This window comes from Neoarius graeffei, chromosome 4 (genome assembly GCF_027579695.1).
Source record: "Neoarius graeffei isolate fNeoGra1 chromosome 4, fNeoGra1.pri, whole genome shotgun sequence".
Classification (NCBI taxonomy): domain Eukaryota; kingdom Metazoa; phylum Chordata; class Actinopteri; order Siluriformes; family Ariidae; genus Neoarius; species Neoarius graeffei.
In genome coordinates, this window is record NC_083572.1 from 66,265,029 (window position 1) to 66,277,098 (window position 12,070).

General features: G+C 41.5%; 1 protein-coding gene across 2 annotated transcripts in view; it reads right to left on the reverse strand.

The window, feature by feature from the left end:
- The window catches only part of dlgap4b (discs, large (Drosophila) homolog-associated protein 4b), a 56,760-nt gene that overhangs the window by 14,530 nt on the left and 30,160 nt on the right, over nucleotides 1–12,070 (reverse strand). For both annotated transcript variants that reach the window (XM_060919503.1, XM_060919501.1), the window contains one exon: nucleotides 79–446. In XM_060919503.1, the coding sequence (XP_060775486.1) occupies nucleotides 79–446 (368 nt within the window). The remainder of the gene's footprint in view (nucleotides 1–78; nucleotides 447–12,070) is intronic.

The following is a 12,070-nucleotide window of genomic DNA, read 5'->3' on the forward strand; positions in this document are numbered from 1 at the left end:
CCAACTCTCAGTTGTGGTCGTCAATGTGTTTTAAAAAGGCTTGCAGGGATGGAAGTCCCGCTTGAAACTTGCACCCACCTGTATTCCAATAGAAGAAAGTTTGCGACGGGGTACGGGCTCCGTTCTGGGCTTGTCTGCTGCTCCTCCTGCCTTCACCTGCTCATTCTGCAGCTCACGAGAGGAGTCCGGTGAAAGCACCACAGCTGCCGGAACCTGTGGCTCGCGAGGTCCGAGCACAGGCGGGTGACTTCGTGACCCTTTTGTCAAGCTGCTGTCTGACGAGCTGCCGTTGGTGTGGCTCTTGAACTCGTGGTTGTCCAAGTAACCGTCCTGCGCCGATTCGGTGCTGCTCTGCACAGTCACGGAGATGAAGGGCTTGGAGGTGGAATTGCGAGGAGGGACAGGGGGAGGAGCTATCTTCTTACACGTTGTTATACATGTTGAGACTGCACAGAAGAAGAGTGCAAAAGGAAATGTTACTTTTACACCTACAACCAAAACATTAATAATTAAATGTGCAACATTATATTTGCGAGCGTGTTTATATGGAGGTTTTTTTTTTGTCCAATTCACCAAACCGTCTAAACAACTGCACTTGCATTTTAATCTTGATGTTTTCTGACTAACAGCTGCCATTTGGAGTGTTGTTCTATAACATACAAGATGTATGTAATTAGCTATAATGTGATTTCAAGGGAGCAGGAAACAATGAACACAGCTAACCAAAAGCTCGTATGTATGTATGTGTGCGTGTGAGAGAGAGAGAGAGAGAGAGAGAGAGAGAGAGAGAGAGAGAGAGAGAGAGAATCATGGAATTTCTGTAATAAAGGATTCATTCAGCCCACGCCCCAAAGCATTTGTGATAGAATGCATGCGGGTAAAAACCCAGGAAATGAAGTTGATGCAGGAAGTAATGACTGGCTCTAATTTTCCACTAATTACACAAGTACACACACACACACACACTCGCTCTCTATTCTTTTCTTCTCTTGTATCATTTTACTGACTCAATAGATAAACTTTTGAGAAAGTCAATAAAATTGATGTATAGGTGCACAGATATAAAAAAAAAAGGGGGGGGGGGAACTGTTGCTTGTTTAAGGGCAAACAAAAGACAAAAGGCTGAAAGCACGGTGTTCAGCATTTACCATTAAGTAAGTAGACCTCATGCACTGTGAAGTGCTGCTTTACTGCTGACTGAACGTCTGTATATGGGAACATCCTGCTCTGTTTAATGGACTAAGTGTGTGGATAACAAACACACACACTTCGATACACTGAGGGAGACTGGGAGTACATCGATTTGGCAAAGTTTTACAGAAAGTACTTTTTTGCATCACCGTGTGCTACGGCGCCTGCACCGTGTCCTGCTGCAAGACTCTGCAGCGCATCGTGAGAGCAGCTGAGAGGATCATTGGTGTCTCTCTCCCTTCTCTTATGGCTATCTATAACTCCCGCCTCACCCGCAAAGCCATCAGGATTGCAGGTGACCCCACCCACCCATCTCACAACCTCTTCAGCCTGCTGCCGTCGGGGAGGAGACTGCGGAGTCTCCGGGCCAAAACCAGCAGGCTCAAGAACAGTTTCTTTCACCAGGCAGTCAGGAGGCTCAACTCCCTCCCTGTTCTGCCCCTCCTCCCCCCTCTGCCCCCTGCCACAGATTCTGCCCACACACACCCCTGCCCCCCCTTCAGCATCTGACATGTCACCCTCACAGTTTCCCCCCACCAACACACACACATACTCTCAACGTTCATTCACACACTGAACTCAGGGACTGCACATTTCACTTTACCTCACTCATTTGCACTATTCCGCACTACCTCACCTTAACAGCTATTAGTTTATTGTTTATACTGCTTATTTCATGTTTACCTGCTATTCCTCAAGTGCCCTTGACTCTTTATTTGCTCCAATTTATATATGCGCGTGTGTGTGTGTATATATATATATATATAAAAAAAAAAAAGAGAGTGTTTAGTCCATGTCTTTTTTTTACCTTTATTCGACAGGACAGTGTAGAGACAGGTAATGAGCAGGAGAGGGAGAGAGACGGGTCGGATTCGAACCCAGGCCCCCGGATTTATGGTGTGGCGCCTTATCCACCTGAGCCACGACGCCCCCGTTTAGTCCATGTCTAGTTCTTATCTAGAGTGTTTGCACTGTTTATATTGTTTATTTCAATTATTCTATTTTTATTTATTGCATTGCCTGTTTGCACCGTGGGTCAGAGAGGACTGTAATTTCATCTGTGCTGTATGTCGAGCATGTATAGCATATTTGACAAAGTGGACTTTAAAAAAAAAAAAAAAAAGCTGATTGTCCTTCATATGAAACCATTTCCATACCTCGCTGCATGTGTGTAGGTTACCAGTGTTTACTGTACGCTCTGCTGTGACGCAAATATGCCGCCCTGTTCCCCTTTTTCCTACACCATGCTGGTTATTCCAGCCCTGTCTCTCAGTAGGTGGGTGAGTACACAAGTCAATGTGTGTTTGGGTGGGGGTGGGGGGGGGGGGGGGATTTATGAGTGTATAAAGTGGTGTCTGCAGATGTGTGTATAAGCGTTCAAGGATGTGTGTGTCTGTCTCTTTCTCAGCATGAGAGAAATAGAACAGAAATGTATTTTGGGGAATATGGGTGGAGCCAGCAGCCAGCCAGAGAGCGAGCAATTGATGAAATGTGAAAGAAGCTGACAGAAATCTTCCCACATGGGGTGTGTATACAATTTTAGATTTAGCTCTCTGCGCACCATACATAATGACCTCGAGCTGAGATTGTTTTTTCAGCCCTCCAATAAAAAGTTGGGGTTTTACTTGCCCCCTCTTCTGTAGCCGGCGTGTAAATCTGATTAGAAAACAACGTTAGCCTCAAATCTCAACCGTGTTTACACTGTAGAACCTGACAGGAAACATGCAGCAAGCAGACACACAGCCGAGTGGTAAAAAGCCATATAAAAGAACTCCTGTTCCTGTTTTGTCCAAAAGCAGGTATTCAAACTCCTGTGCAAACACGCGAGAGAGATCAAGGTAAACAGGCAAGACAAAAGAGCTGCTGTTAAATTTGATCCATGCTAAGTATTGCTGTTTTGTGTGTGTACACAAGTCTTTCTGCTTCCAGGAACTGTAGTCACATAGTAGCCAGACAAATTTCTGTAGACGTGAGTAACTTCACTAGTTACGCAAAGTCATTAGACGAGAATTCTATCAGACTGCCTGATTTTATATCTCCTGAACAATATGCAAATAAGCATACACCAATTTCTCCACGCTCCGGCCAGTGTTTATTAGGAAATACTTTTACATCTCATTTGTGCAGTTATCCAATCAGACTATCATGTGGCAGCAACACAAAGCACAGAATCAGTTTTTGGTTTTTGACCATTTTCTACACTGTAGAACAATACTGAAGATGTTGAAAGTATGAAATGACATATGGAACATATATGGAATTACTTTATCTGGTTTGAAAAAAAAAAATCCCATACATCTCATTATCTTTAGCTGCTTTATCCTGTTCTACAGGGTCGCAGGCAAGCTGCAGCCTATAAATCCCATATATATATATATATATATATATATATATATATATATATATATAAAAATATATATATATATATATATATATATATATATATATATATATATATAAAAAAGATTCTTCAAACTAGCCAGTGTCTACCCTGATGACGCTTTGCACGCTATTGGCGTTATCTTAACCAGCTTCATGAAGTCATCACCTGGAACGCTTTTCAATTAATAGGTGCACCTCGTCAAAAGTTAATTAGTGCAATTTCTTGCCTTCTTAAATGTGTTTGGGATCAAAAAGTAAAAGAGTAAACAGCCGTATTCCACAACTGTAGTAATCCATATTATGTCAAGAACCGCTCAACTAAGGAAAGACGGTCCATCATTACTTTAAGACATGAAGTGTCTTAATAAATAAAAAGAAAGAAAAAATGTTGAATAAGGTGTGTACAAGCTTTCAACTGGTACTGTATTTCAGAAACTGCTGATCTTCTGGCATCTCACACAAATCTCTAGTTTACACAGAATGGTGGTGATGGGGAACAAAAAAGCCCATCCAGTGTGGGTTGAAATGCCTAGTACAGGGCTTTTCAAAGTGTGGGGTGCAGAGCGCCTCCCCTAGGGGGCACCAGAGTTCTTCAGGGGGGGCGCAACGTGAGGAAAAAATAAACCAGAATAAGTTACTATTGCGGACATTTAGTGAACTTCAGCTAGCCTTTGCCAGAGACAAAATGGATCGATTTTCAATACCTAAAGCTACAGTGAGTGAGGAGAGAGAGTCTGGGCCAAGCAAAAAAAAGAAGGAAGTATGACCACGATTATTTAAAGTTTGGATTTTCATTGACTGGATCTGAAGATGCTCCACTGCCACAGTGTGCTGTCTGCCAAGAGGTGCTAGCTAACGATGCTATGAGATGTTTAAAATGTGTAAAACAAGATGTTTAAAAAAAAAAAAAAAGCACAGGTGTTTAAAATGTGTAAAAGAAAAAAATGTGTAGAACCATTTTTTAAAAATACGAATGGAACATTAAGTATAGCAACAACAAAAATTGTGGTGGGGGGCGGGCGCTGTTGTTTATTTGCCATCTGAGGGGGGTCTGACTCTCCCACACTTTGAAAATCCCTGGCCTAGTAGATTTGAGAGGTCAGAGGAGAATGGTCAGATTGGTTCAAGCAGACATGAAGGCTATAGTAACTCAAATAAAATCACTCTTTACAACTATGGTAAGCAGAAAAGCATCTCAGAATGCACAACACGTTGAACCTTGATAAAAGCAGAAGCACATCAGGTTCCACTTCTATCAGTAAAAACTGAGGCTGGACTGGGCACAGATCCACCAAACCATGTGATGTTTTTCCAATCTTCAACTAAACCACATTACCTTCTGATCATGATCACCAGAAACAGACTGCCATTTCTTTCTTTCATGCCCAGCTCATCATAAAATGCACATTAATGCAGGCTTCCAGACACTTTCTCTCATCTGCTCCAAGTCAGCTGCTTAAGTGCTCTACACTAACTTCCGTGTTTTTTTTTCTCCTTTGTAATTTTGCTTTTAATCCAAATAAACATGTATTCAGATATACTGTGTGCGCATGGGGAATTCCAGTCTAGAGAAAGAAGTTTGGTGTACATCTGAGTCAACACTGCTGGCTGTTACTCCCCTGACTGGAGCCTGCTTACAGCTTCATGACTCACATCATATGAGCAATGATCTGTCCACTGATGCCGAGTGACTATTCTTCAGACTATGCTGGATAGTCTTCACTGGCTTTGTAATAGCTTCTTAAATGGATTGTGTAAGACAATACCCGAATTTAAGTCTGGAAGGCTGAGGCAGAACTTCCCTGCAACTGGCTCCCCCCCCCCAATGGTCAGAAGGTGGCGCAGGGCTCGACATTAATGATAGCCCAACTGTCCGGGACAACCAAATGTTTGGTCTGGACAAGTCAAATCTATTTCTGCCTGTCTGATGGGACAAGTTGAATATTTGCTGAAAATCACAATTTTTATAGTAATTATTCAAGAGTTACATCAATAAAGTTCCAACAAAACTAGTTCAATCCCCTCAGTGATCTGGCCATGTTATTGTTTACAAAATTCCGGGGAAGCCGAGTACAGCAGGTGTGTGTAAATACAACCACATCGTAATATCTAATTATAGACCCTGAATTAATCGAAATGGCAATCAAATACTTCAATAAAATAAATATTTGTGGTGAATCATTCATTTCATTTTTCTTTTGTATGGTACATTAACGATCACAAATATTGTGAAATATTTCGCAGGAATTTTACGACCGTGTCAAACTCACGGTTTGTTTTCATTCACAATGTGATTCTGTCACCCTTACGTTCAACTTGTTTACTTTTGGTTTAATTTCTTTAAATCATTAAAGCATAATGATCATCATAACTATACCTGCTTTTTGATAAACTTTGTTAAATCGCTTAATCTTTGTAATTACATAGCAATAAGATTATGGTCAGTACAAGTGAAAAATCTTGCTGCTTGTCCAACTGGACTAAAAAGTTAAATGTTGAACCCTGTGGTGATTAATATTTATACCACAGAGATTATGAATTCTCAAATAAAGGTGCGGATTTGTTTTCTAAAACAGCACGGCTCTAAAAATAGTTCCAAACGACAGGTTTATGTTAAAGCGCTTATTCTATTCTAAGGGACTGTTTCTATAGTAACAGCTCATACACGGGGACTCGTATTGTGGATGCTCCACATAATCAAAACCTAAAAATGAACAGCTTAAGAAAAAAAATACTTAAAGAAATGTGTATAAATCATTAAACGTGGTGATGTTTTCTATTAAATTCAATTCAAAACACTTTATTTGTCCCCGCAGGACAATTAAAAGAGCATCAAGAGCAGCATTAGGGCAGTCGAACATCAGACAACATAAAAACATAAAAACACAAATTAGAATACTCTACAGCTGTCAGTTCTGTGTGCATTCAGTCTGACGAGGGGCTGGACAATGATGTTGGGACAGGGAAGGGTCAGTGTTCAGGAGTCGGACCGCTGTGGGAACAAAGGTGGACCTCCTCCTTTGTGTCCTGCAGCGTGGACAGCGCAGCCTGCGTCCTAATGGAAGCCACTCCAACACTGAGTGTAGTGTGTGTGAGGGGTCATGTAGGATCCTGTGGGCGGTGCGGATGGTTTGCTGGTCACAAAAAGCAGAGAGAGCTCGAACAGGGAGTCCAATGATTTTGGAACAGACTTTGGTGATAGTGAGTAGTCTTGACCGGTCTTGTAGGCTGATGGAGTGAAACCATGAGATGAATGAAAATGTTAATACACTCTCAATGAAAGAGTGGTAGAAAGTCAGGAGAATGTCTTTATTTACTCCAAATGATCTCAGCTTCCTCAGCAAATATTGTCTCTGGTGGCACTTCTTGAGGATCTCCTCAGTGTTGGAGGAAAACCTCAGAAGACTGTCAAATATTGTGCCCAAATACTTGTATTCCTCCACCAGCTCCACCGGCTCCCCCCGGATGGTGGTCGTGTGAGCCTCTGCCAGTTGTCTCTGCTTGATGGAGAATGTCACAATCAACTCTTTGGTCTTATTAGAGTTCAACTGGAGACCGGCTCCCTCACACCAGGAGATGAAGTCCTGAAGTACAGAGCCATGGTGTGGGTTAGAGGCGGAAAGCAGAGAGAGCAGGACTGTGTCGTCCGCAAATTTCACCAGATGACAGTCTGGCTGAGTGGACCTGCAATCATCGGTGTAGAGGATGTAAAGCAGGGGCGATAGGACACAGCCCTGTGGGGAGCCAGTGGAGGTGTGGAGAGGTTTAATTAACATTTATAAAAGGAGTCTCGAGCGTCAGTGCTTTGTAAATGATCAGTGAGTTTTTCCACCACAGGAGAGGGTATGACTTTGCTTTCTCTCTAACGCACCCCGTAGCTTGTCATGTTTTTTTCCCCCCTTTTGGCCTAAATTTGACGGGAGAACACAGTGAGGCTGGTGATGGATTAACTCTTTAGAGCTGCTACAATGTGATAACCAGAGATGGACAAAGTACCCAACTTCATTACTGAAGTCAAAGTACAGGTCCCGCTGGTCAAATGTTACTCCAATACAAGTGAAAGTAGTACAGTCAAATTTTTACTTAAAGTACTGAAGTACTTGCTTTTAAAAATACTTGCGTATTAAAAGTATATTTTCTGTCAACGCATTGTTGTATTATTGCCACGACACTTACAAAACCTAATGCCGTTACCAAAGACAGAAATGTGAATTCACAAAATGAACGCATGCTGTGCCATCATGGTGGTTTAACGCTAAGCTAGCTAGTCAGTGAAACTCCACCTGACATGCTAGCAAACACTTTTCAAACTTGAATCATATTGTGTAGCTAATGTTACTAGGAAAAAAAAAAAAAGATTTCTACATTGTTTATTTGGCAAGATTATACTAAAACATTTCTGAAAGGACTTCGGATAAGTTAACGTTATTCATGTTAGCGTAACTCCGTTTTTACATGCTAACTAACAGTGTCCAAGTTAACTAGCCGTGTGTTATTGTTAGCCGTGGACAAGGCTACGGCAAATTTTGCGGGCAAATCCATAGAAGGTCATTTGACTAACCAGACTGCATAGCTACGTTTGCAACGTTATCACTAGCTCTAAAAGCACAGACAACTTCGTTGCAAGCTTTCTCTTGGAATAAAACATTTACATCCCTCACTATGCTTCTGCAGATCAGATGGTGAGTTTTTGTAGGCCGTGATGTGGCTCATTTTTGGCAAACAAAACAAAAACATTTAACCCTTTGGTGACTGACCCCTTGAAAATGGTTCCTCCAGGAACGATGACGTTTCAGTTGTCAAGACAACGGAAAAACTAAAATACAAAAACAGAAAGATACGTCACAATGCTCTTGTGCACAAAACAAAATGCTCTTGTATTTGTATTTTAGTTTTTCCGTTGTCTTGACAACTGAAACGTCATGGTTCCTGGAGGAACCATTTTCAAGGGGTCAGTCACCAAAGGGTTAAAACTTAACCAAACCAATCCTTAAAGGAACAGTCCACCGTACTTCCATAATGAAATATGCTCTTATCTGAATTGAGACGAGCTGCTCCGTACCTCTCCGAGCTTTGCGCGACCTCCCAGTCAGTCAGACGCGCTGTCACTCCTGTTAGCAATGTAGCTAGGCTCAGTATGGCCAATGGTATTTTTTGGGGCTGTAGTTAGATGCGACCAAACTCTTCCGCGTTTTTCCTGTTTACATAGGTTTATATGACCAGTGATATGAAACAAGTTCAGTGAAAAAATTGAAACGTAGCGATTTTCTATGCTATGGAAAGTCGGCACTATAATGACAGGCGTACTAACACCTTCTGCGCGCTTCGACAGCGCATTGATACGGAGCTCAGATATCAATGCGCTGTCGAAGCGCGCAGAAGGTGTTAGTACGCCTGTCATTATAGTGCCGACTTTCCATAGCATAGAAAATCGCTACGTTTCAATTTTTTTCACTGAACTTTTTTCATATCACTGGTCATATAAATCTATGTAAACAGGAAAAACGCGGAAGAGTTTGGTCGCATCTAACTACAGCCCCAAAAAATACCATTGGCCATGCTGAGCCTAGCTACATTGCTAACAGGAGTGACAGCGCGTCTGACTGCGTCTGACTGACTGGGAGGTCGCGCAAAGCTCGGAGAGGTACGGAGCAGCTCGTCTCAATTCAGATAAGAGCATATTTCATTATGGAAGTACGGTGGACTGTTCCTTTAATCCTTTCAGAAAACTGAAACATGGGTTCAGCCATCAACTGATTGTGTTCAAATAACGCAGCTGAGAAAATCACTGATCTTGATTTTATCCAGTCTATGGACGTGACGTGACCCTAGTGATTACTGATAGGCTGTCTCAGTGTCACCTGCAATAAAACGATCACGTTTTAGAAGAGAAGAGAAAAGAAAAAAAACACATCCACTTTCAAAGCTGCTTCATCGTAACGAGTAACAAGGACCTTGATAGAAATGTAGTGGAGTGAAAAGTACGATATTTGCCTTTCAAATGTAGTGAAGTTAAAGTCAGAAGTTTCAATAAATTAAATAAATACTCGAGTACAGATACTCAAAAAGTGTACTTAAGTACAGTACTCAAGTAAATGTACTTCGTTACTGTCCACCTCTAGTAATAACAGGAACTAACCTGTTTCATGGGTGTCAAGAACACTGAATGTAACCATAGAAAATGAAAACGGTTTTGGGGGCGTCGTGGCTCAGGTGGTTAAGGCGCCATACCATGAATGCGGGCGACCCGGGTTCGATTCCGGCCCGAGGTCATTTCCCGATCCCTTCCCGTCTCTCTCTCCCGCTCATTTCCTGTCTCTACACTGTCCTATCCAATAAAGGTGCAAAAAGCCCCAAAAAAATCTTTAAAAAAAGAAAAGAAAATGAAAACGGTTTCATGCGTCATTCTTTAATTAATAAATATTATAAAAGATGCCAAATTACTGTGGTCCAAGAGAGAGTGCGGTGACATAACAGCACATGCAGTCATGGTCCAGTTCTCACTCATCTCTGATGCTTGACTATATTTTCATCTGGAACGTGGGGAGTTTTGCTGTACTTGTGAAGCAGACAGCTACATTCCCTCATTCTTTGCAGAGTCAGCATACACAGTGGTAAGTGCATATGTGAACCGTCCTAATGCTTAAACATAAATCCCGGATTTGGCTGAAAGGTGATAAAATGCTTAAGGCAGTGCCCTACCCAGACACAGCCTCGTCAAGTCAACCAAACACTCCCTTCCAGAACACTACAGGGGTGTAGCAAACATTTTAAATATCCTAACTTTTTTAAATATAAACGTTAATAGCACTCCAGAAGTTGGATACTATAAAAAGAACAAGCATCTGAAGCTCAGCTTACATTGAAACAACAACTGATACTGCAATGAGACTGGTTCTGGTTGGTTTAGATGTCTGTTGAGATGAGTGATGACAAGAGTTACTTAAATTAATTCCTGAAACACAAACACACTCAATCTTCCTCATTAGTACAGATATGGTTTGTGACGAGCTGTTTCCTGTCTAGAATTCTTACATCCTTCCAGTGAAATGTTGAGAAGACTTGTGCACTTGGGTGTGACTCGAGACAGTGTTCATTGCCAGGTCAGTCCTGCAACACGACATATAAACTCAAACAGGAGTCAATGAGAAAGAAAAGAAGGAAGTAGTCTGTTCAGGACATTCTGTAATCTGTTGGCTACGTCAAGATCACGTGTTTAAACCGTCCAATAAAAATATCGAAAGAAAAATGTCAAACATCCCGGAAGTTTCCGATTCATTATAAGCGATCTCATTGGCTGCCAATGTTGTCCCCCACCAGACGGACAAAGCCGACTGACTTTAATAAGCTAGGAGAAGACTCGCTGGACAATTTGATCCACATCAGCATGGATGACAGCGAGATGGACTGCGAGAGGGTTGGCCAACATTGGGCCGAGCAAAAGCCAAGGAGAATTAATCTGCTTTAAAGGAGCAGAAAACTTAATTCATTAGTTTGGGTTTGCAGAAAGATTATGTACTTATAAACACTCTCATGAAGTGAAGTTGTCCAAATGTGTCAAATATAGCATAATTTCAAATAATCATCATAAGCATTTTTGGCAGCGTGATGTCCCTGGGATCCATTTAACAAAAGAAGGCTCCGGATTATTCTTTTGTTAAAGGCTCACAGTGACATCACACTGCCAAATACAGAATGAAGATTTTCAAATCTATCATATACCTCAGTAATCTATAACAAAACAGTTTAACTTGCATGTTGAACTTTAAGGTGAAATTTCAAATGTGTATAGATTAATACTGTTTAGGTCAGAAATCATTGAAACACTGGTAAAATCTATCCTATAATCATGTATCTAAAACCTCTCAGAGACCCTGAAAATGCACCTGAGAGCATCTATTTTCAAAAAATTTTCTGGGGGTGCATGCCCCCAGACCCCCCTAGTTTCACTTCGCGCCGTTGGCACTCAATTGTCTGTGTTTTATCATGCCAGAATTTAGGGCTTTAATTTTTTTCTGGGGAAAACACTGCATGACCTCGGCCAGTACTTTCAAGACCTCAGTCACGGTATTTCACAATACGGACCTCCCAGCTGGTAAATAACACACACACACACACATATATATACACACACACGTACATATACACATTTTATATATCTCCTGTCCTATCTTGTACAGTCTTCATTTGGAATACGCTTAGCTATATACTGACCCTATTACACAGTACGAAGCAGTTTCACCAGATCCGGGGGTATAAACAGCAAAAAACACAAATGACAAAAAGGGCCACAGTTGTTTTCAGCAGCTGGATTACAAGTTTGACTAACCGTGTCCAAATACTTCTGTCTTCACTTTGTAGGAATCTGCAGTGGTCAAAAACGCTAACTTCAGTTATGTTTGAGATCAGCTAACCAACAAATATAATCTACTGCAGACTCGCCTCCATGATGGAGATCTCCATCTTATGCTCCATAAGGTCCTGTGCTTTAAGAATG